Source organism: Blennius ocellaris (assembly GCF_963422515.1).
Source record: "Blennius ocellaris genome assembly, chromosome: 3".
NCBI lineage: Eukaryota > Metazoa > Chordata > Actinopteri > Blenniiformes > Blenniidae > Blennius > Blennius ocellaris.
Genome location: NC_137652.1, coordinates 16,707,758 through 16,730,189, shown reverse-complemented (window position 1 = coordinate 16,730,189; position 22,432 = coordinate 16,707,758). Strand labels below are relative to the sequence as shown.

Genomic DNA, 22,432 nt, shown 5'->3' with positions numbered 1-22,432 from the left:
CATGCACTCTGTTGCTCTTTATCTACTCCTCACTCCAACTCTTGCCCTCAGTGGGGTTAAAGAGCAGCGCGCGCTTTAAGCTCGGCCTCCTCCGGAACCTCTGATTGGTCCTGGCTTTTCCTCTCCCTCGCCACGGCCGTTCCCTCCCTCCCTCCCCCCCTGCAGTGTCTGCTCGCCCAGTGGTTCCCCGTCCGTCTGTTTGGATTATTGTAACAGCTCAGGCCTCTCACATGCATTCCCCTCTCTGCCCACTGCGCACTCTACAGTAGACCAGCCATGAGAGGGATTAGGTGACAGAGCACAGCGTTTGTTTCCCTCCTCAAAGAGAAGCGAGAGGACAGGACAGGGGAGCAGCCATGGAGTTGAAGTAAGTGGGATTTGGAAGATTTTGTTTTGGACGTGCTGTTTCGTACAGCACGGGAGAGGAAACAGGAAGGGTTTAGAATTAAAGGAAGGGTGATGCTGCTGCTTTTGGAAAGTCCTTGAACAGAATCCAGCCTTTCAAGGTGTTTGTTTGTGTCGGCTTGTTCGAGGGGAAAAGCTAATGAAAGATGCTTCTGCAGTCCCCGAAAGTTTTGTGGGATAATACTAGAGACACAGCTTGCAGCTACAGCTTAGATGGCCTCAGGCGTTTTGTTTTCTATGCTTTGACAGTATATCTGCACACTTTAATTTCCTGTTTCTGTTTGTGATGCTGATGTGCTGCTGTTTGAAAATCAGCTGGTGCACTGCACAACATGTTTACACAGCGAGAGCTGAAGAGGATTGGTTTTTATATCTCAAAGTCTGGATGGTCACAATATCCACAAATGGTGATGTTTTGTTCATGGGATGCTTTGCATTGTGCATTGTTTACGTTAAGAGATGCTTTAAAGTGTGACCAGACCACATGATGTATTGTGATGCACTTCACTCCTAAAGTGTTAATAACGTTCATAACGCTCTGTCATCTCTAAGATCTTTGTGATTTAACCTTCAGTTTTTGAAAGGGGTAAATTGATGTATTGTTTTTTGAAACTTTAGCACTGACAGGTGGGTTTGAAAGTCTCAGGCTCAGTTTTAATGTAGTTACAGGTTTGTCTTTATGGAATATTGAATTATGGTCAGCGTCCAGCTCATACTCATTCATCAATCTTCTCATTGAAGCTTAAACATGCAAGAACAAGATTAGAAAAACATTTCTGAGGTAGAGTAATATTGATTCTATAATGTAACGTTTGAGTTTTTCCCCTTAATACCTAATGGTCTTCCAAAGGTAGTGGCCGCTGGAGAGAGGTGAATCTACACAATGCAGCCTCTGTTGTGGATGGATGGACGGATTTCAATCCGTATCGCTGTGTTCCTCATGACGATTAAAGATAAACCAGAAACATTTAATGTTGTTAATGTTTCACTGAGGAAGTGCGTTTTTTCCCCGAAGTTTGAGTCCAACTGTGCGTCGCTTCACTGAATTCAATCTGACCGAGGTGCAGCATGGTCAGTTTACAATGACCTTATGTGTACACATCTGGAAGCCCTAATTTTGATGCCACAGACACAGACGGGTACACACACACACACACACACACACACACACACACACACACACACACACACACACACACACACACACACACACACACACACACACACACACACACACACACACACACACACACACACACACACACGGGTCAACATACACGCATTGCTGTCTTATCTCATGTCACCAGAAGGGCACAGTTGGCGGATATAAAACCAAGAGACACACTGATGTCTTTTTTTTCTTCTTTTTGTCACTCCGGCATTGTAAACAGGAATGTTACTTATTGTCTACATGGAACAGAAATGTTGTCGTTTATCAAAGGTGTGTCATGTTTTAGATCTGCCCAGACAGAAAGGTTAAAAAAACCCAAACCCCAGTGCTTTCATCTGTGGCTGTCAGACATTTTTAAGGGGGATGATGGGTCTAGAGTTCATCGGGGGGATGTTCTGGCTCGAGGCATGCGCTACCACTCTAATCTCTCATCATCCGGTCCCCAGTGGCTGCTTTAGATTAGCATGAGAGTGTTCTTATGATTCGGGGATGGGCCACATGTCGTCCTCTTCACCAATACAGACGCATAAACCCCCTGATTCCACTGAAACACGAAGCCAAAGAGGTTTTGTATTTTCCATTTGATTGTTTTGAGGCGACTTGCTGCTGCAGATACACATGTCTCTCCTCTTGTCTGCTGATGAAATGGATTTACCAGCGTCAACATCAACACAATCTTGCTTTAGGTGCTGACATTAATCATGTTGTAAACATGCATCACACACACACAGCATTATTAAAAGTGTCCAATATACAACACAGTATTCAGTCGTTGTTGACTGCTCTCCATGATGGTGATTTTTCAACCGTAATAACACACGAGAACAGACACTTGAGCGCTAAGTGGCAGGTCATTTGTGGCTTTTTCTCCAAGCAGCAATCATTATGCTCTTGTAGGTCAATGATGAATGGGTTGATGTGACTGTGCAGGCAATGCAACCGTCGGGCAAATGATATTAAAAAATATCCTAACATAACAGTCTTTTTCTTCCAGAGTCTTCAGATGACATAATTTTACAGAAATGAATTGTGTGAGAATCAATCAGATATTCAGACAGACAAGCAGATCGATTAAAATATAGAGTGGAAATTGATGGAGGAAGCAATTAGACTTCCTTTTCAACCCCCCTGAGGCAGCATCATGAATTTGAGGGTCAGGGGAATGCATTTTCTGAGCATGAAATGTCTTCTTTTTTTTTTTTTAACTCATAAAAAGATGAAAAAAAATCAAAATCTGTTTTTCAATTTATGAAAACACAATGCAGCCTTTTGAAAAATTATTTAGAATAACCGGAAGAGAAAATTCCCTTTAAATGTTATTCGTTTGCAGACTGTATGAAAAAACACATGTAACTGGCAGGAGTAAAGTGTGGCTTTTATTGCATGAGGATCCTGACGGCCACTAAAATTAATATCATAATCTGGAATATATTAAATTTCCCTATGCTCAGCCTGTCATTTCAAGCAAACCAGCCACAAAACACATTGATTTTCTCAAAGGCGCTAATGAAGCACCTTTTTAATCATTAGATGTTTAAAAGTACAATGATTTCCTTGAATAGGTGCCTAAAAAGGGCAAGATTGCTGCAGTGTAGTTTATAAGTGCACTGTATTTAAATTACATCAACATTGGCTGAAATTGAATAATAATGAATGTATATATAAATGTATCACTCGCTGCCACTGCTCATGATCACAATTTTACCCAGTTTCCTGGTATACATGTTTATTTATACTTCTGAGAACACACAGGCTTTTCAAATCCAAAAATATCATGTTTTCTTTCATGTTGTCCACTTCACAAAACAGAACTAATGTGGCTCAGTATCAGTTGACCAGCATCTTTTAGTCAGTTTATCTGTTTAGAGTAACAGTAAACCTATAAGTGACTGGACTTTTGGACTTCTGACCCAACAAACTAATTAGCCTTGCATCATAAAGCATAAATGGCTGAGTGAAATCAGCCACAGTCGGGTGCTTCTTCCAGACACACTTCTCTTAATGCATATGTGTACGGAACCTGAAGGGTTCTCCACTGTTTGTCTGCACTCTTTGTGTTTGCTCTGTGAAAATGCTCCGTCTGATGGGCAGTGCTGTCCCTGTGAAGTGTAACATTGTATTATGTGTGAGAGATGATAAAAACAGCTGATGTCAGTGCTCTGGAAAGAGCTGCGGGATGGCCAGTGGAGGGAAACCAGCGTGACATGATGCAAGCTACTGTGTAGGCAAAAACCTGGGACATGTAAACTCACTCGTTTCTGCCTCTTGTCGGTGAGTGGAAATGGATTACAAATGCAGCTTGGCCGTCACATTTGGTGAAGGAACAGAAAAGCGTATTGTCTGCATTGAACCTCCAGAATAATACAAAGACGTTTCAGAAACTGTATCCTTTCCTATTTATGGCTCTCTGGAGAGTCATTGTGCTTCTGGGGGATGAAAACAAGTTTAGCAACATGTTTATTCCTCAGTGTGTAACTATGTTTTTGTTTTTGTTTTGTGGTGGGGGGGCCTTAAGGGATTAGCACATCTTTCCTTCTGGTCTTCAAGTAACATAGATTCATGTCAGCTGCTCTGAAACTAAAAGAACGTCCAAAATTGCATTAGTAAAACGTATCACTGCTGAATGATAGTCACATTGTGACTTCAGTCTATGGTTTTGAATATCTTTGTGAAGTTATTGGTTGTAAAGTGTTTGAACCAGATTTGCATTGTACATTTAAAAGGCAGCCTCTAAAACGTCAGTGCAGGTATGCTGACTATTGCGACTGGTCTTGGAGCTATGATCTTTATTTCTCATCTAAATATCCAGTGAAAACAGTGAAATGTATCCAACTAACTGTTATCAACAGTAAAAGAAATATAAAAAAAAACAACTTTATAAATTCATGGTTCAGTGGTTCAATTATGTTGTGTACACAAAGGACATGTCTGAAACTAAGTTTAATGCTTGAGTTTAACGTGTGATGAATGACAACCAACTCTTTGATTTGTAGATATCAACTTTTCAGCATATTTAATCATGCTCACTCAGCCAGTCATTGAAAAACAGACTCGTCTCATGTTACCTTTACATGAAATGCAGAAACAAAATCTCCTAAAAGGGCTTTGTGCTTCCATTTGCCTGCAGAGTGATGCCACACTTATTCAACTGGCCTCTCCACTATGTTCTGTCCGGGTTTATTTTCTTGTTATGTGTCTGTCTCCTTTGGCTGAATGTTCTCGCTCAGTTTGGCAGAGGCTCAGATGAGGTCACTGTGGAACTGCCGCGAAGCTGTCCGGCATGAAGGAATGTGCGATTGAAGCTTGGTGTCTGATATGAAAATGATTCTAATACTGGTCATCATGGTCTTTTTCCCTCCCTGGTGAATCGAGGGGAAGGTGACATGGTGGGGTCACATGGACATTATGGACTTGTTAAATGTTAGGTTTTCTCCTTGATCGAGTATGGAAAAAACATCATAAATGTCATTTTACAAAAAAGAACGAGCTAAATATCTCCATGCATCCATGTTTTTGTATCTGTTGAGTCGATTCCAATTGACACTGGGCCAAAGATGGAGTACAATGTGGAGACACCAAGGGGCAAACTCAACAATAGAAAAGGTTACCGATCCCTTACTACGAGGCCAGAGCACTAACCATTACCAGAATTGCACTACACAAACATTAATCTCCTGAGGTGAAAGTCCTGCTCTAAAGACCTGCCCTCCCCCCACACCCACCCTTGCATTATTGATTTCGTCCTTCTCTAATTTGAGTCATGCCTTCTGTCATATATAAATCACATCTGCTAGAGGAAGACATCAATCTAACCTTATTGCCTCGGCAGGTGCATTTGGGTCTTTTTATCCTAAATAATAAGAATCAGCAATGGCCATTCAATCAAAAACTATTCAGGTCAGCTGAATCATCTCTAATTTGTTTGGTGTCATTGTTTTCATCTTACGGATGAGAAACAAGTCTTCACTCATACACATATAAGTGAGGATTTGTGAGACAAACCTACAACTCTAATGGTTAAATCCACAGTTTAATTTGTGACGGGCCGTAGGAACGTAAGCGGGAAGATCGTGTTGTGGATGATTGTTGCACTAAGCTCTGATTTGTGAACAGCAGAAACAGATGGTCAACAAGCACCAGAACCAAAAGATTATTTAATCAGTGTCAACCAAACCACCATCCTGCCAACTATGCATTATGTCATTAAGGTATTATGTAATGGCCTCATTCAAAAGTTGCTTCTTAATGTTTGATGTATTATTGTACAGGCAGTCAGCTTGATAGAGTCCCTGTATTTTTTTATTTTTTTTTTCAATTATACAGCTGAACTTTATGGCTAAACTTTAGGGATGTACCCATCATTGTATTGATAAAGCCCTTAAAGTAAGGAAAAGGAAAACTTAAATACATGAAGAATGAAAATGAAGCATTAACAACTTACTGATATAATTGAGAAAATTTAAGTAAATAAAGCAGGATTAAAATAGGTTTAAGAAGAGAAACAATATCGAATGACAAGGCAGGTTAAACTAATGTCTAAAAAGATAGAAAAACGAGGATTCCTTTAATCAGAAGATAAAGAAATAACAAGAACATTGATACATGTTTGCTTTTGAATTTACATTTTCACATTGGAATCAGTGGAATATGTGTTCCCTTGTCGTTATGACTGAGGTTGGAAAGATCTGATCATCTCTGTCACATCAGGCAGTAACGTGGTGAGCAGTATCTCTGTCTGTTTCTTTGTAAATGCGCATTTTCGGACGGCATGTGTGCGTGCAGTGTCTCTGTCTTCATCTCCTTCTGAAAGTCTCTATTCATCTTGGCCATGTCTGCATGGTCATGTTTCTCTGTTCACACTATGTGCACATGCACAGTGAGTCAGCAGCCTGCACACACTCCCTCACACAGAAACATCCTTTTGGCTGCGTCGCTATTGGCTGTTGCAGGTGGACTCTTCACCGCTCCCCCCTTTTACACCCCCCCGGCCGTCAGCCAATACTCGCCCATACTCCTGATGCTGCACACGCTCGCTGCAGTGAGGCAGCAGTTACTTCAGTCAGGGAGGAAGGGGGAGAGATGAATGGTGAGGCAGACTTGAACCGGGGGAAGCCAAAGGGAGGGAGGAGAAAGAAATGGATGATGTCAAAACTGAAACAAGCTGGCTAAATCGCCCCTCCTCAACTTTACTTGTGTGTGTGTGTGTATGTGTGTGTGCACACTCTTAAACACACGGTGAAGCTGTCCGGCTCGCACACATTTCTGGCATCTCCTGATGGGGAGGCAGGGATCCATGCCGGTTGAGGGCAGGATGAGAGAAATCCACTGACTGATGACGCCTGTTGATCCCTTCATAAATGCAGCTCTGTAAGTGTCTCTTCGTTTGAAATGCTGTGTTACGATGCAATGAATAGTTTTGTTCCGAGCTCACATCTTATCTTAACTCGTCTCTCCTGCAGTGATTCTTTGCTCATAGAAATAGTCTAATGGACTGACTGGAAGTTCCTGCAGTGATGTTTGATAGTGTCAAGTATACCCTCTTCAGTGTACTAAATGATGGCTCAAATCCTACAGGAATTATTCCGCTCAGCCGGCGCAGATCTGATTATGTAAGAGAAGGGAGCGTTGTGTGGCTGCTGCGACCTTGTGCACTGTCGGCGCAGCACAGCGCTGCTTCTGTTGTGTCTGTCGGCAGGATTTGGGATTTATACTTTCATAATCAGTGCCATATTTGATGCTCCGCTCATCTGCTTAATCTGGGGCCGTGGAGCCGGTAAGGTATTAACATGCAGCCTCGGCGGATCTGAGCTTTACTGTGTTTGTGTATCTCTGTGCAGGCATGTTGTCAGTGAGATGGTTGTTGTTTGTTTCAATTTCCCTGTTTGGAGACGTGTGTGAGGACCGATTGTACTCGCATATGTGAAAAAAAAACATCAGCTGCAGGACAGGTCAGCTATTAGATCCGTTTCTGTTTCTGCAACATTAAATTAAGCTGCTTCATGCATCACATACATTTGTTCTATAACTGCATAAGGGCTCAATAAAAACAGCGATTGTATCTCTGTGTTTGCAGTTGAAGTCGTAGATGCTTTCAGGGGGAGGAAGCAAAGGAAGACACAAGTATAAAAGATAGGGATTAAAGGAAATGGAGGAGAAAGAAGCATGGTCCCCGAGGGGTTCCTCTCAGCAGCAGAGGTGGCCTGTTTCCGTGCCTTGTCTTGAATGAGAGGAGACAATAAAAGCACTGACACACTTTCTGTGTCTAAGTTAGCTGCCAGATTATGTTACTGGAATATCACACGGAGGGAATCGGTCAAAGAAAAGATGTGGGAAATATTCCGTTCTCTATTCTTGGTACTTTATTTTAAGCTTTCTTGAAGTTGACATTCTCACTAATGTGTGCTGAAAGTCAGAGTGCCTGGCTTTCCCTTCATTATCAAATATTCATCACTTAAAGTACCTCTTATCACAAACTGTCAGCACAGCTGCAGGAGTTACACAACCGCTGTTCTGCTGCTGCCGTTTGTCTCTCGCAGAGGGCGGCAAGATGAATACACAAGAAAGCAATGTGTTCCACACAAAGGTGGTATTTTTTTTTTCCCCCTGCATTTTATCAATATTTAATCATGTACAAGGAGCAATGTTTTGACTTCTGTAGATAGAGAACAACGACACCATATCTGGTTGAAGAAGATAATAGAACCAGGTATGGAAAAATTCAAGCGCTGTTTACTGAACAATGATTGACAGGAAGTGGCAATATGTGTTTTGATTTCCGAAATGCTTCATGTTCAGACTGCAAGGGTTTAGAAATGCTCGCTGTCAACACAGAAATGCTGAAATTTAAGGTGTCTTTCTTTCTTTTTTATCCAGATGATGGTGCAGTAAATTTGCACTTCATTGGAGAAGCGCTGTTAAATTCAAAAGAGTGAGCGTGCAGGAGTCCTCCTTTGTTGTTGTCAATCTAGTTTCACAAGTGCAAAACTATTGGCTTTGACAAAATGCAAATGCGCAGCACTGTGGGTTTCAGACTTTTTTTTCTCTCTGTTTACGCTGGGATGAAGTTCGGTGCATTTGGAAAACGTCCCGGCCTGAAAGCTCTTTTCTAAAAAGGGATGTTTTGATGTCTTGATTGCTTCTTTTTTTTTGTCATTTATTACTGCATGAATACGACAGACAGCTCAAACTGCTCATTTTACAATAATGTTCACAAAGAAAATGATGCTCAGTCAAATGTGTCTGACACCTCGTCCACCGATAAAGTCGGCGTCTGTGCTGCAGCCAGCAAGGTGGATGGTAACAGGATATCCCTGTGAACTGTTCCATATGAGGCGTCTATTTGCCTGGATAGGGATCGTTTCTCTGGGGCAACTTGTTTAGCTTGAAATCACAGATGTACTCAGTTGTGGGTCACAAGTAAATGCTGTACTCCAAAGCTCAACAAAGTGGGACACAGATGTAAGATTTATTTATTTTTAATTAAAGAAAATGTCATTTTAATCCAATCAAATCACAAGTTCTTTTTTCTCCCTTTTGCCATCTGTGCTTTTAAAACCATCCCTCAGGTTACATGATTCTTATCCAGATTAAAGTTGCGGGGTGCTGGAGTTTGGTCTTGTTGCCATCACTGGGCTTAAAGCAGAATACACCCCGGACAATTTTCCTACTTCATCCAAATTAAAGTCACCAATGTCAGTGTTGGGAAGGAAAGGGAACCATCGCATGCAGAGGGAAAACCTGCAGACTCTACACAGAAAGGCCCTGCGTACATAGGAGGTTCAAACCAAGAGCCGTTTTGAAGAGTCAGCATTGAACCACCTTCTCAAAGTGAGTTTGAGTCGTGTTGCTGGATAAACAGAGCCAAACCCATTCTCAGCTACAGATCAAAAGGATTATTTAATTCCTTATTTCCTTTTTCAATTTTTAGTTGTCTCGGCAAAAAAAAGAAAGAAAAGAAAAGGCAGGAGCTGAATTTACTTCAAATATAAATAGAAGATCGCACATCACATTGATTTGATCTTTTATTAACTGGTTTTTAATCAAGATACTCCAGTTGCCCAACTGAATTATTATTTTTTTTTCCAAATCCTGAAATCTGGACTGATCAGTGTTTTGTTTGGTAACCGAAGGTGATTGCTCTGCTCTGACTGCTACCAAACCCTACTCTCCATGACGTCTATCGAGCTTTTTAAAAAAGCTACACATCTGTTTATTCCTGCCCATTCCACTTGAGCTGCCTCTTAGGCGCTATGTAATAATGTAAGGCCTTCTTCTGTTGTCTGTTGGCTGTCTTGTGCTGATTCCTGTCATTCTTTCATTATGTTTCATCATTCTGGCCATGTTTTGGTTCAGATCCGCAGTGGTCTGGAGGGTAAATCGTTTTCAAAGTACTTATCAAGTAGACCATGTCACTCAGTTGTAAATAAGAGCTTCAGAAACGGTTGTCTTAACTTTTCCTCCAACAGATTTCTTGATTGTTTTGTTTTGGGGTTTTGTTTTGTTTTTTACACGGGAACCAGAGATTCTAAAACCCTGGCTCAGCTTTGAGGTGTGGACGGCAAAGACTATCATCTGTGGAAAAAAGATTACGTATTCCCCACCAACACCGTGAAGCTACTGATATTAGACAAGACGAAGCAGCAGCATAGCTCTATATAACTCAGCATTATATAGAAATCTATGAGCATGAGTTTATTTCTAAATTCTATATGCCCGGTGTCTTCCCTCGTTTTTGGTATATTGTTAGGCCTCTTGCTGAGCCGTGTTCATAGTGACATGGGGACGGAATGTTTTTTTGAGAACGCCGGGAGAAAAAAAAAAGATCATTTTGGCTTGTGTGGACAAGGCCTAAAAACACGTTCACGGTCACAGTTTCTAATCCCAACACATCTGTGGTTGTAGGTTAAAAGTGAAGCCGATGTTTCTTTGTTGGGTGTTTCCTCTCTCAGTAAGAGGACAGAAGGTATTTAGTTTAGTCCTTGACACAGATTTCTGCTCACCACCGAGACAATGTTGCGTCCTCACTGCCTCCTGTACTCCGTGTGCCTCTCCGCAGGGTGCAGGGTGAGAGGGAGTGGGACTCCTGTGTCAGAGTTTTAGGATGGCCAGTGAAGCCAACACTCTTCCCAGTCCTGTCGTGCGCCAAATTGACAAGCAGTTCCTGATCTGCAGCATATGTCTGGACCGCTACGAGAACCCCAAAGTACTACCCTGTCTGCACACCTTCTGTGAGAGGTGAGTGTTTTTGCAAAATATAGCACGTCAGACTTGTTTCTGTGTGCTTCAGATGGTTTCGTATTGCTGCTGTTGACTTTCCTCTCTGTTATTTGGCCTTTGTTTGTGACACAAAAGAGAAATTGTGGACCGTGCCAGGCTGCCCCTTTGCTCTGGTTGCTTCTGGAGAGTCATTGTTCTGTTACATTTAATCGTTTACTGTTGTTTCCTTTCAATTCATACACATGAATATAGCTGTGATACTGCATTTAGATTATGGATCTCATCAGATCACACTGAAATTATATGAATCTGCTCATATGTATGTTGACTTTCTTTGTTGTATTTAACTATCTTCGTCTTAAAAGGAAACACAGATCAGCCAAATGAAAAATGCCATAATAATTCTGGGATTTACACCCTGTTGAATTATGACACAACTGGCATGTAGGGCATTCCCACACGAGAGGCACGAAGAACTTTGGGAAGAGCATTAAAACAAGACAAATTACAGCTGTTTTGATTTCTCCAGATGTTTTTCATCACTTTGTGGTCATTTTGCAAATTTTCATTGTTGTTTCTTTGCCCACATTTTATACCTTCGGACATTATAATACACTGGAATTTGTTGGTTTGCATCCACATTGTTATTTGTCACATTTTTGGGGCGTTTTGTTGTTTTTCCTCCTTGTGGTTATTTTCAGTTAGGTTGTTTTTTTCTTTCCTATATGTCTCTCAGGGATGCTGTGTTTCATGTCTTGGACATCAGTGTGGTCTCCCTGAAATGCTTTGCTCCTGGACCTTGTTAAAAACTCGTACACACATGCTGGATACTTAATACTCGTATTACTAAGTTGTTAAGTGCTGTCAGTAAAAACGGTGAGACTACATTCATTTCTACACTTCGTTTATGAAGTACAGTTTCCCTGAGACACTCATGATCCCTTCAAAGACGGTTCAAATCTGACCTGAACTAAACAGGAGAGCACATTAAGGATGTTTTAAACTCCATGAACAAATCGTTGGTGTTTCAGGACAAATTTGTAATAAATGTAATTGATCGCAACAGAATAATTGAACCACAGGAGCTTCCCAAAATGCACAATCAAGACTTTTGTTGGGACATATTGAGGTTTTTATTTCACTGAAGCAGTACATCTGTCTTTTAAAAAAAAAATGGTTTCAAACGTTGAACTTGGATTTTTAAAAAAGTTGTTAATTATTATGCTTTTTGGTTTTGAGTTTTATTTATTTCAACATTTCCTATTTGGGATTTTTGTGTAGTTATTTAATTTCTTTTGTGTATTGTTGTGTGTTATATTGCTTATCAATTTAACATTCACCTTATTTTACTAAATTTTAATATTCACTCCCTGGTTTTTGCTTTATTACAGTTTTGTCAATCACACTTTGAATTATTCAGACTTAAATGGCAGACGAAGCTTGATTGATCGGTCGGTCGGTCAGCGGCTTTCTTGGTTTGTTGACGATTGATCTGACCGACACGATCAAATGCAACCATCTTGTTCATCAAACTGAGTAGATGTCCCTTTGCGTCCATCCAGGTGCCTGCAGAACTACATCCCGGCTCACAGCCTCACACTGTCGTGCCCCGTTTGCCGCCAGACCTCGATCCTGCCGGAGAAGGGTGTGGCGGCGTTGCAGAACAACTTCTTCATCACCAACCTGATGGACGTGCTGCAGCGGGTGCCGGACAGCTGCAGCCAGGAGGCCGCCGCTCTCAGCAACATCACCACTGTGGCCACGGGCCAACTGCTCTCCTGCCCCAACCATGGAGGCAGCGTAAGTCTTGCACACTGTTTTCCCTCGGCTTATATCTCACACACTCCCGCGTTTGAGTCTAACCTCAAGCAACGACGCCACACATGTCTAATCATGACAACTGCAGGTTGAACTGTCTGAATTGTGGCGCTTTTCATTGCTTTACCTCTAAATACCCAACTTATTATATTTGAGGTGTATATTTGTCTCTCATATGTCGGTTTATTATTTATTTATTTTTTTTTTTTTAACTGTTTCACCAAATCTGACTCAAAGATTAAGTTAAAGTGAAACCAGGTCGATCTTATCTATCATATTTAGTTTACAGTCCTTAAGGGTCATCAGGTGATTGATGATTGTATTTGCTGATAAACTGACAAAAAGTTGTTTAAAGTATTTATAAAAAATATTTAATCTCAATGTAAACCTATTTTTTATTCAACACCATTACTAAATATATCATGATTGAAACATCACTACATCCTTAAAAACCATTTCCAAACTTTTTCCACATAATCCATCTCTTATATACCGATCGGCCATGACATTATGACCACCTGCCAAGAATAGTTTCCTCCACACATGCACCAAACTGCAATACACTGTGCATTCTGGCAACTTTATAATAGAGCCAACGTTTACGTCCTCAGCACTTTGAGCGGCAGTAACTTGTCTGGATCGATCCAGGCTTCACTCCTAAAGGTTATCGGTGAGCCTTGGCAACCCATGATTCTGTCACGGGTTCCCTGTGTTTCCTTCTTTAGATCACCTTTAATAGATACAGACCCTCAAAGACTGCAGTTTTGGAAATGATATAACCGAGTTGTGCGGCCATCTCATTTTGATCCAAACCAATGAAACCCATGTTAATTAGATAGTCAATGTCTTTTTTTTTTGCTTAGCTTGTCAGTATTCATGATGGTATGGCTAATTTGTTTCTGCTTTCAAACATTACTTTTCCTGTTTGTTAGGTCATGGAGTTTTACTGTCCTCCGTGTGAGACTGCCATGTGTCAGGAGTGTACGAGTGGCGAACATGGAGAACACCCAACGGTGCCTCTCAAAGATGTCGTCGAGCAACACAAAGCCTCATTACAGAACCAGCTAGACGCTGTGAAGAAGAGGTACAGCAGGACCATTGTCCATAATGTCGTATTGCCTCATAGTGCAGCTAATGCACATTAGTCTCTGGAAAAGATTTGTGATTATATGAATTAGGCAAACACAGCCTCCCTTTATGCTCTGTCATATGACTGATAAGCAATTATACGATGATTTCCGCTCTCCTAGGTTACCTGAGATCGACTCGGCCCTGCAGACGCTGTCAGAGATCCTGCAGCAGCTCACCAATCAGAAGAGCTCCATCGAGGATGACATCCATACCACGTTTGATGAGCTGCAGAAGACCCTCAATGTGCGCAAGAGCGTCTTGCTCATGGAGCTGGAGGTCAATTACGGCCTCAAGCAGAAGGTGAAGTAGCATAAAGAGTGAAATGTTTGGTGAAGTCACAATGATGATGGATTATTTTTAATCAGAGTGAAGCATTTTGAACTCCTTTCAGCTTGAACTTAACCCTTCATAGGGTATTCACTGAAATCAAAACATCCGAGACTGTTATCAATGGATTTTCAAACAATTTAAAATAAGTGTGAAACAACTCTTGTGTCCCATTTACTCGTTACAAAATACGTTAAAAAAAAAAATCATCAAACTGGCAAAAATGAAACATTTTACCTTTTGTCGCTTTAAACATCTCCAATTAGAAAACAATCTCTCGGGATCTCTTTTTAAAAACTCCTGCCTGATTAGATTAAATATAGCTTACTAAAAAAATTGTAAGTATTGTTGGCAACTCGCACTAGCTTTGTGTGCACAATTGCTCAGGATCATCTTTTGAAGCATCAATCTGAACTAACTTGAAGGAAGAAAAAAAAAGCTTTACAGGTGCAGTAAGAGCAAAGCATTCTTGCAACAGAAAGTGTCTCAATATTTGATCTTAAACTTAATCATGTGTCATATTATTATCCGTGTACAATTGTTAGTTTGAAAGAAACAGGAAAAGCTACCATATGTGAAGGAGCTGCATGAACTGGTAACACAACATTGTTTTGCGTTGCAGAGGACACATTATAATTAGATATGATCAAGTTCGGCGAGTTTTTAACTTGTGACATGCGGCTTACGACATTGTTTTTGCTGATCTGCAAGTGTAAGGCTCAGCTGGTGATTAACTAGTAGATAGAATGTGGTGGGGGAGTGAGGAGAACCACCCCAACCAGACAACCAATCACTCGGTTGAGTTGAAAGCCTGCTGCCGCTCCCTCGGGGCAGAGTTACGTCACATGAGCGGCTAATAATTTACAATCCAGTGGCTGATGTGCAGTCAAAACAGCGTCCCAGAAGGAGGGAGGAGAGAGGGAGGAGAGAGAAGGGAAAGGGTGGGGGGGGACTCGTGTGACTTGCTGATGCGTCACTGTTGCTGTAGCTAGATGGAGCCACTGTACTGTGTGTACTGTTGGGCTGATTTGGGTGTGTCATGTGCAGAGAAGGGGAATACAGTCCAGCTTTGCTCTGCGTGCGTCAAACACTTGAAGTCTTCTCACGCCGAAGCAGCTCGGTCTCTATTCTTATGTATCTATGGAGAGTAGCTACGGAGGTTTTATAGAGCTGCAGTGTGAGGAGCGACGGCAGGAGTTTGGATGACTCCATCACAAGATTTAAAAAAACAAAAAAACAAAACAAAACAAAGCTCAATGGCCTCTCTTTTGGAGAAAGAAGAGGAGTTGGGTCGTCAGATGAGGGTGAGTTCTGTGTTGCCTCAAAACTTGTATTCCATAACTTGTAATTCTCAAAAAGCTCTGAGAAAATAAGAAGTTACTTGAAATAAGGTTATACTTCCTTGGATTAGTTGCTTGTCATATATAAATATACAAGTCAAACTGTTTCACATATGGATTCATCTTATACGTTTAACACTTAATAATAAATTATCAGCTCATGAGTTGTTCCTTTAAATCAATTCATGATAACTTAAGCAGTAAAACACAAATTTTGAGCTCATGATACTCGCGTGCCTTTCGGAAGCAAGTATCTACAATACGTGTTGCTGCATGATGGAGATGTGTCTCATTGTATCACATTTACCGAACCACTGAAATACAAGTGAAATCAAAAGCAAGTGTTACAAGTTTGAGCATACCTGGCAATGGAAAAAACTAGAAGAACTGGAATCAACACAACTCAAGACAGCTTGAAATATATAGTTTCGTTTTAGCTAGACACATAAATCCTCAAGTGAGCTGTGTTCTGGTAAAACTATTGTATCTTTCAGTGTGTACTGCCACATCTCAAATTCATTTTACTCTGAAAGTTGGAGGTCTTTTATCATGATGTATTTTCTCTGGAATTTTAAAGTCGACAGAAGAAGACTTGAGCTCATCGAAATGGCATTTTTGCCCATCAGTTAGTGCAGTAAACTATGCAATCCTAACTTTCGAGGGTGAATCCTTGCACTCCAGGCAGCTTCTCCTCTTGGTTGTTCTACCATCCTGAAACCATGAGTAATGTTTTTGAATGTGTAGACTGTTGTGAATGTCTACTTGAAATGAGGAATGCACTCGCAGTTTCTAAAAATAACTTTTATCAACTCTTTCCTGCATGAAACCAGTGTTGGCGCTGCAGATCTGCAGTCTCGCTCTATATCCGGCACACTTGACTAACTGCAAGGCTTCCATGGCTGCGGTTTTTCCTCATTTTCTTATTCTTCCAGATAATAGCTAATCTTAGTTTAAGAATGGGCACAAACTGTGATTGACGACAATAGCGAATAGTTTCATCAGGATAGTTTGATGTTGGGCTGGTTCTGAGCAGCTTTTTTACTGGTTCTGTCATCCCTGACTGACCATTTACTTAAGCCTAATCATTTTCCACAGCTGTGGTCTGCAGTCCAAGAAAAGCACTGTTACGTTTCTCCTTAACTGTTATTTATTGCTCCTCAAACAAAACAATCCTCCTGACAACAACATGAAACACAGCTCACCGTTATGATATGGACAATATTCTTCATCCACAGTGCCTGCAATGCATTGGCAACCATAAATATAGGTTAAGCTTACCTTGGTTAAAAAAAATAAAAAAACACAAAAGAACTGTGCTCCTTTTGATTTCTGTTTCCTCGTATTGTCACACGTTAATCAATTAATTTATTTCTATAAGAAAGAAATCTTTCTGTGCCCATCTTCCCCAAAACTGATGCAACTTCTTTATGAGTGAATGAATCAGTCGTCAGATTTACCCACACAATGCTGACTGCTCAGTGAATGTGTCACATCAACTTTCTAATAATACAGCTACTGTGTGTGCACAATGCAGGCCTTTTTTTTATACTGCCAGGTTTATATTCAAATGCTAAACTGTAAACAGAACAAATGCACAGAGGAAGAGAGGTTTAAGTAATGCAACAGTAACGACTTGCTTTTTACCCACGAGACAAAAATGGGTCGAGTGTAAAACTTGTGGTGAGGTCACTGTATGACACAAGCTTGTCCATTAAGGAGTTAATATTCCCTCAATGTCAAGTCACGCTTTAAGCATTATTATCATACTGGTGTAGAAACTTGAAGAAATTATGTTTAAATTATGCTGAATGGGTTTCAATGAGGTTTAACTATGAATGACATAAGCGTATAATAAGAACTTTTTGTAAGGATTCAAATGCTTCCCAGATAAATAAAAAATGTCACATGCTGTATTGATGAAAGTGTGAGTGTAAAAACTTGTCTGGACTCAGCGTCTCTCTGCTGCCCCCTGGTGCGTCCGTGTGTAGGTGCTCCAGGCGCAGCTGGACACCCTGCTGCAGGGTCAGGAGGGGATCATCAGCAGCTGTAACTTCACCGAGCAGGCCCTGAGCCACGGCACCGAGGCCGAGGTGCTGCTGGTGAAGAAGCAGATGGGCGAGCGCCTTGTTGAGCTGGCCAGCCAGGAGCTCCCCCTGCAGCCCGGCGAAAACGACCAGCTGGACTTCCTGGTGGAGACGGAAGGCCTGAAGAAGTCCATCCACGACCTGGGCACCGTCGTAACCACGAACGCAGTGGCCTCCGAGACTGTGGCGACGGGGGAAGGTTTACGGCACTGTGTGGTGGGCGTGCCCATGTCTGTCACCATCACCACTAAGGACAAAGATGGAGAGCTGTGCAAGATGGGTAACGCAGTCATCACAGCCGAGATCTCGTCGCCCGACGGCATCAAAGGGGACGGCGAGATACTGGATAACAAGAACGGCACTTACGAGTTCCTTTTCACAGCTCCCAAGGAGGGCACTTTAAATTTATCACTGCGTCTGTATGACCAGCATATCAAAGGTAGCCCCTTTAACATAAAAGCTACCAAATCCATAGACGTGTCGCCCACGTTGGACGGCATGAAGAAGAGGCTGAAGTCCCCCTGTAGTGGAAACGTCAAGCAGAAGGCCATCAAGAGGCCTGCCAGTATGTACAGCACGGGGAGGAGGAAAGAGAACCCCATCGAGGACGATCTCATCTTCAGAATAGGTAAGCATCACCGATGAATAACTAGAATTTTTTAATGTCTGTACATTACATTAATCATTTTGGTGGGTTTGGTTGTCTGTTCTTCTAAATGCATGTGTCACTGTGCATGTAAAGTGATTACTTAAAAATGAAAAACTAAACAAAGTTCAACAAAAATGTGACTACTTCATGTCGTACAGGCACAAAAGGAAGAAACAAAGGGGAGTTCACTAATCTGCAGGGAGTGGCTGCCTCCTCTCTGGGCAAAGTGCTCATAGCGGACAGCAACAACCAGTGTGTTCAGGTAAACAAAATCATTTCTTGTCGAATGAATGCAACTGCAGACGACTGATGGTGGTCATCATGCAGCAGTCTTTGAAGTTGTATATTTCTCTGGAACCCAGATCTTTTCCAACGAGGGACAGTTTAAAAGTCGTTTTGGTGTCCGAGGCAGAACGCCGGGTCAGCTGCAGAGGCCCACAGGAGTGGCCGTCCACCCCAACGGGGACATCATCATCGCCGACTACGACAACAAATGGGTTAGCATCTTCTCAGGCGAAGGCAAGTTCAAGGTGAGTCAAGTTCTCTTTAGATCTACAGCCTTAAAGGAAAAAAACTATATATTTTGATTTAACTGAGAACAGTCATAATAGGTACGTTATTATGAATTGAATTTTAGACATAGAAAACCCATTTGTCCCTCAAAATCAAGTCAAGGCAACGAAGGGGCAGATATGAGTGATCTTCTCTTCTGCTCCTCTTCATTCAAAATGTATTGAATTTGAAGTTTTGTTGCTAAGACTGTTAATTTTGTTTATTTAAAAACATTTTTTTTAGTTTTGAATGAAATAAAGAATTGCACATCAAATTTGCAAAAGTGCAAAGAGATGCACTCACCTAGTTTTTAACTTCTCTTTTCACTATTTCCATGTTATAAAAAAAGCATCTTATTTGTTAGGGAGTATATGAGAGCAAATACTTTGTCTGTGAAGGTTAAAAACATGTCTCCCCTCTCCAGAATAAGATCGGCTCGGGGAAGCTGATGGGCCCTAAAGGCGTGTCGGTGGACCGGAACGGTCACATCATCGTGGTCGACAACAAGGCCTGCTGTGTCTTCATCTTTCAGGTCAACGGCAAGCTGGTCACCAAGTTCGGTAACCGTGGCAACGGTGACAGGCAATTTGCAGGTACACTCACTGGTCATACTGTGCACTCCCACACCTCAACTTGGCAAATCAACTCACACCTTCATATTGTTAATATCAGAGCCATTAAAAATCAATCTTCCCTGAACTATGGATAAGATGGGAGCTTGAAAATCAGGTGAATGGATCTAACATATTGAAGATTGCAACAATTCTAGCATAAATTAATGAATTGAATGACCCTCAGAACAGCTTCTTTTTTTTTTTTTTTTAATTAGTTTATCAAACTACTTGGTTGCATGTCTTCCTCAAACATCAGTCATCCAGGGCCTTTGAGAAAAAGCCCCAAACTTATTTAAAGACCTGTCTGAAACCTTCCTTTGATTTTTTTTTTCCAGGCCCTCACTTTGCTGCCGTGAACAGCAACAATGAGATCATAGTGACTGATTTCCACAACCACTCAGTGAAGGTAAGTGCAATTCCACGGTGTGTTTCAGCTACATGGGGGGGTTTCCATCGGAAAGAACCAGGGGCGAGTTCACAGCCAGACTTAGCACCACTTCTTTGTCTTTCCAATGCCAAAGCCTAGGCCTATGAGGGGCTAAACCGGTGCTAAGCCGGCCCCACATTGTTGCTGGGCCAGAGCGGAGCCAGAACGGTGCAGGCGAAGGTCTTGAAGAAATCTTGAGTTCCAGATGCTGTTAAAATAAATAATGTAAGAATGGTTTTATAGATGATGGCTTTAATCTAACGCTCCTGTCTGTGCTAAAGCACACAAATGTGGGTAATGTTTTACTTTATGTACATTTTCTATCCTAAATACAGATTGTGTCGAGATTAATTTTGAAATCCCGTTTGAGGTCCTGTTTATGTAGTTGGTTTTCTTTAATATTAAGTGATTGGGATGTTTCACATTATAAGGACGCTTTTCCCATTCACATGTCAGTGTTTAGGTTTTGCATACTTTTAGTTTTCCTTCAGTCATTCTAATGTTTTACCTCTGTTCCCTTCACAAGATCTTTAACACGGAAGGAGAATTCCTGCTGAAGTTTGGCTCCAACGGGGAAGGCAACGGTCAGTTCAACGCTCCCACAGGAGTTGCTGTAGATGTCAATGGAAACATCATAGTTGCAGACTGGGGCAACAGCCGGATACAGGTCGGTGCAAATGTGTCACTTAAACAAATCAAAGGGAACTTTGCCGCAGACCTTTGTACCATTTCAAGCTGTCCAATGGACTTTAACGTCTCAAAATTTAAATAAATAATTGGGCTGTTAGAAGCACAACACTGATGACCCCTCTCTCTCTCTCTCTCGCTCTCAGGTGTTTGACGGCAGCGGCTCGTTCCTGTCGTACATCAACACATCGGCAGACCCTCTGTACGGCCCGCAGGGACTCGCACTCACCTCTGATGGACACGTTGTGGTCGCCGATTCTGGCAACCACTGCTTCAAAGTCTACCGCTACCTGCAGTAGCCCGTCTCCTCTCAACGCACAACCTCGACAGAGTGTAAATCTGACGCACACACATGCAAGTGTGGAGGATCCACCGGAAGATGTTTCTCAGTCACTGTTCCGTTCCATGCTCCAATAGCGCCGTCGTCGTGCCGTCTGTGTGACTACATGTTCGACCCTCCATGATGGGAGCCTTTTGTGCTGTGTGTGAATTGAGATTTTCTCCCTCGTGCACAGATTGCTAGTTCTCATGACCTTGTTCACATTCCATGTTAACGGATTTGGAAAATGAAGCTTTAATATTGTAAATATTGTTCATTCCTTGTCAAATGGGAGGAAACTGGGAAGTAATGTTATTGCACTTGTTCTTAGAAATACTGGTAGACTACTGTGTTTGAAGGAGTTGAATTTCAAGTTGAAAAGTAACTTACCAGAGAGGTAATCCCAAATACCTTCAATAATAAAAGATATCGCAGCTTCCTATAATAAATGCTCTTAGGAGAGCTCACATTTGCCTGTTGAGACAAAAGAAAAGTGTTCCACCTGCTCTCGGGAGCAGAGCATTCTAAAGCATGATTAGGCATCTCTGCATGTTTTACTAATGAACACAAAAAGCTCCTGTGCACAATGTAGGATACAGTTACAAGCGATCAAATATTGACATCATCACAAGAGGCTTTCAGTGGTGGCAAAGTACAAGACCACTTTCTGTATGTGTGATAATAAATATTCATCATAATCTGTGATCACTTTAAAAGACTGTATGCCGGTAATTGAATTGGTTTTTACAAAAACACAGAATGATCTTGTGCGGGCGTGTGTTGTGATAAATTTAAGGTACCAAACATCTGCCACTTGATAAGCTGACTTTCTACTGTGTTTCTGCCTTTTGACATTTCAACTTACAATCTGCTGTGACGATGTGAAAACATCTTAGAAAACTGTTGCTAAAAAAGCTGAAAATAAACCCACTTGCATCCGTCTTCATTTGCAAAGGTTGTCCTTCAAGCTGAAGGATATGATTTTACAAGATCTGATGCAGAACTGCACACCTGTGATTTCCTTTTCTCCCCCCATGTGCTCTTACATCTTTACAAATGTAGAATTAACAGGTTGTACTTTAGCAAAAAAACGAGTCTGTCTTTGCAAAAAAATTAATGAAATGCAATATATATATATAGTTCAACAGTTGAGGTGTGTGATGTGAAGATGAACTATGCTCCTTTTAGAAAGCCTTGCTCAGACATTGTCTTGTCAAGCACATTTTATTTCTTATCCTGGATTTCCATTTTCTACACAGTCTTGTAAAGATACTGTATTTGTTTTCCATCGTCTTGTTTATATTTGTAATGCCAAATGGAATTAAAGTGCCCACAGTAAACAAGCATGTTTTTTTTTCCCCCTTCAGAAATATGTGCATTATTATGGGCTGAATTTATATGAATTGTATTGAAACGAGTGCTGCTGTAATGTATAATGATCAGCAGGGGACGACACAACACCATGAGATCAAGGTCATTACCTATCTAAGAAATTGTGCATTAAATGGTGAACATGAATAGCAAAACTAATGCATGAATACTGATAGAACTGAAAAGACACCACCAACAAAATAATACACGAATAACCCGAGTGTTTTTTTTTTCCCAAGGCGCGTTTGGAATTGACTGGTGCTGCGTTCACTGACACACAGCTAAAGACAGTTTAACGCCCAGGAACAACACACAGTTGAA

The 22,432-nt window shown here is 41.4% G+C and overlaps 1 protein-coding gene across 2 annotated transcripts; it reads left to right on the top strand.

Annotated features, from left to right (window-relative positions):
- The first annotated feature begins 237 nt into the window (after window positions 1–237).
- trim2a (tripartite motif containing 2a) lies at window positions 238–22,083 on the top strand. 2 transcript variants are annotated; one of them, XM_080517741.1, is made up of 12 exons: window positions 238–367; window positions 10,632–10,810; window positions 12,355–12,592; window positions 13,543–13,694; window positions 13,861–14,041; window positions 17,397–18,120; window positions 18,300–18,403; window positions 18,504–18,671; window positions 19,118–19,286; window positions 19,643–19,713; window positions 20,261–20,401; window positions 20,568–22,083. In XM_080517741.1, the coding sequence occupies exons 2-12, from the start codon at window positions 10,677–10,679 to the stop codon at window positions 20,718–20,720; spliced, it is 2,235 nt and encodes a 744-aa protein (XP_080373867.1). In that variant the 5' UTR covers window positions 238–367; window positions 10,632–10,676; the 3' UTR covers window positions 20,721–22,083. The 2 variants fall into 2 exon arrangements, with proteins under 2 accessions (XP_080373867.1, XP_080373868.1); XM_080517742.1 differs by lacking the exon at window positions 238–367 and adding an exon at window positions 6,859–6,943.
- Window positions 22,084–22,432: the final 349 nt, after the last annotated feature.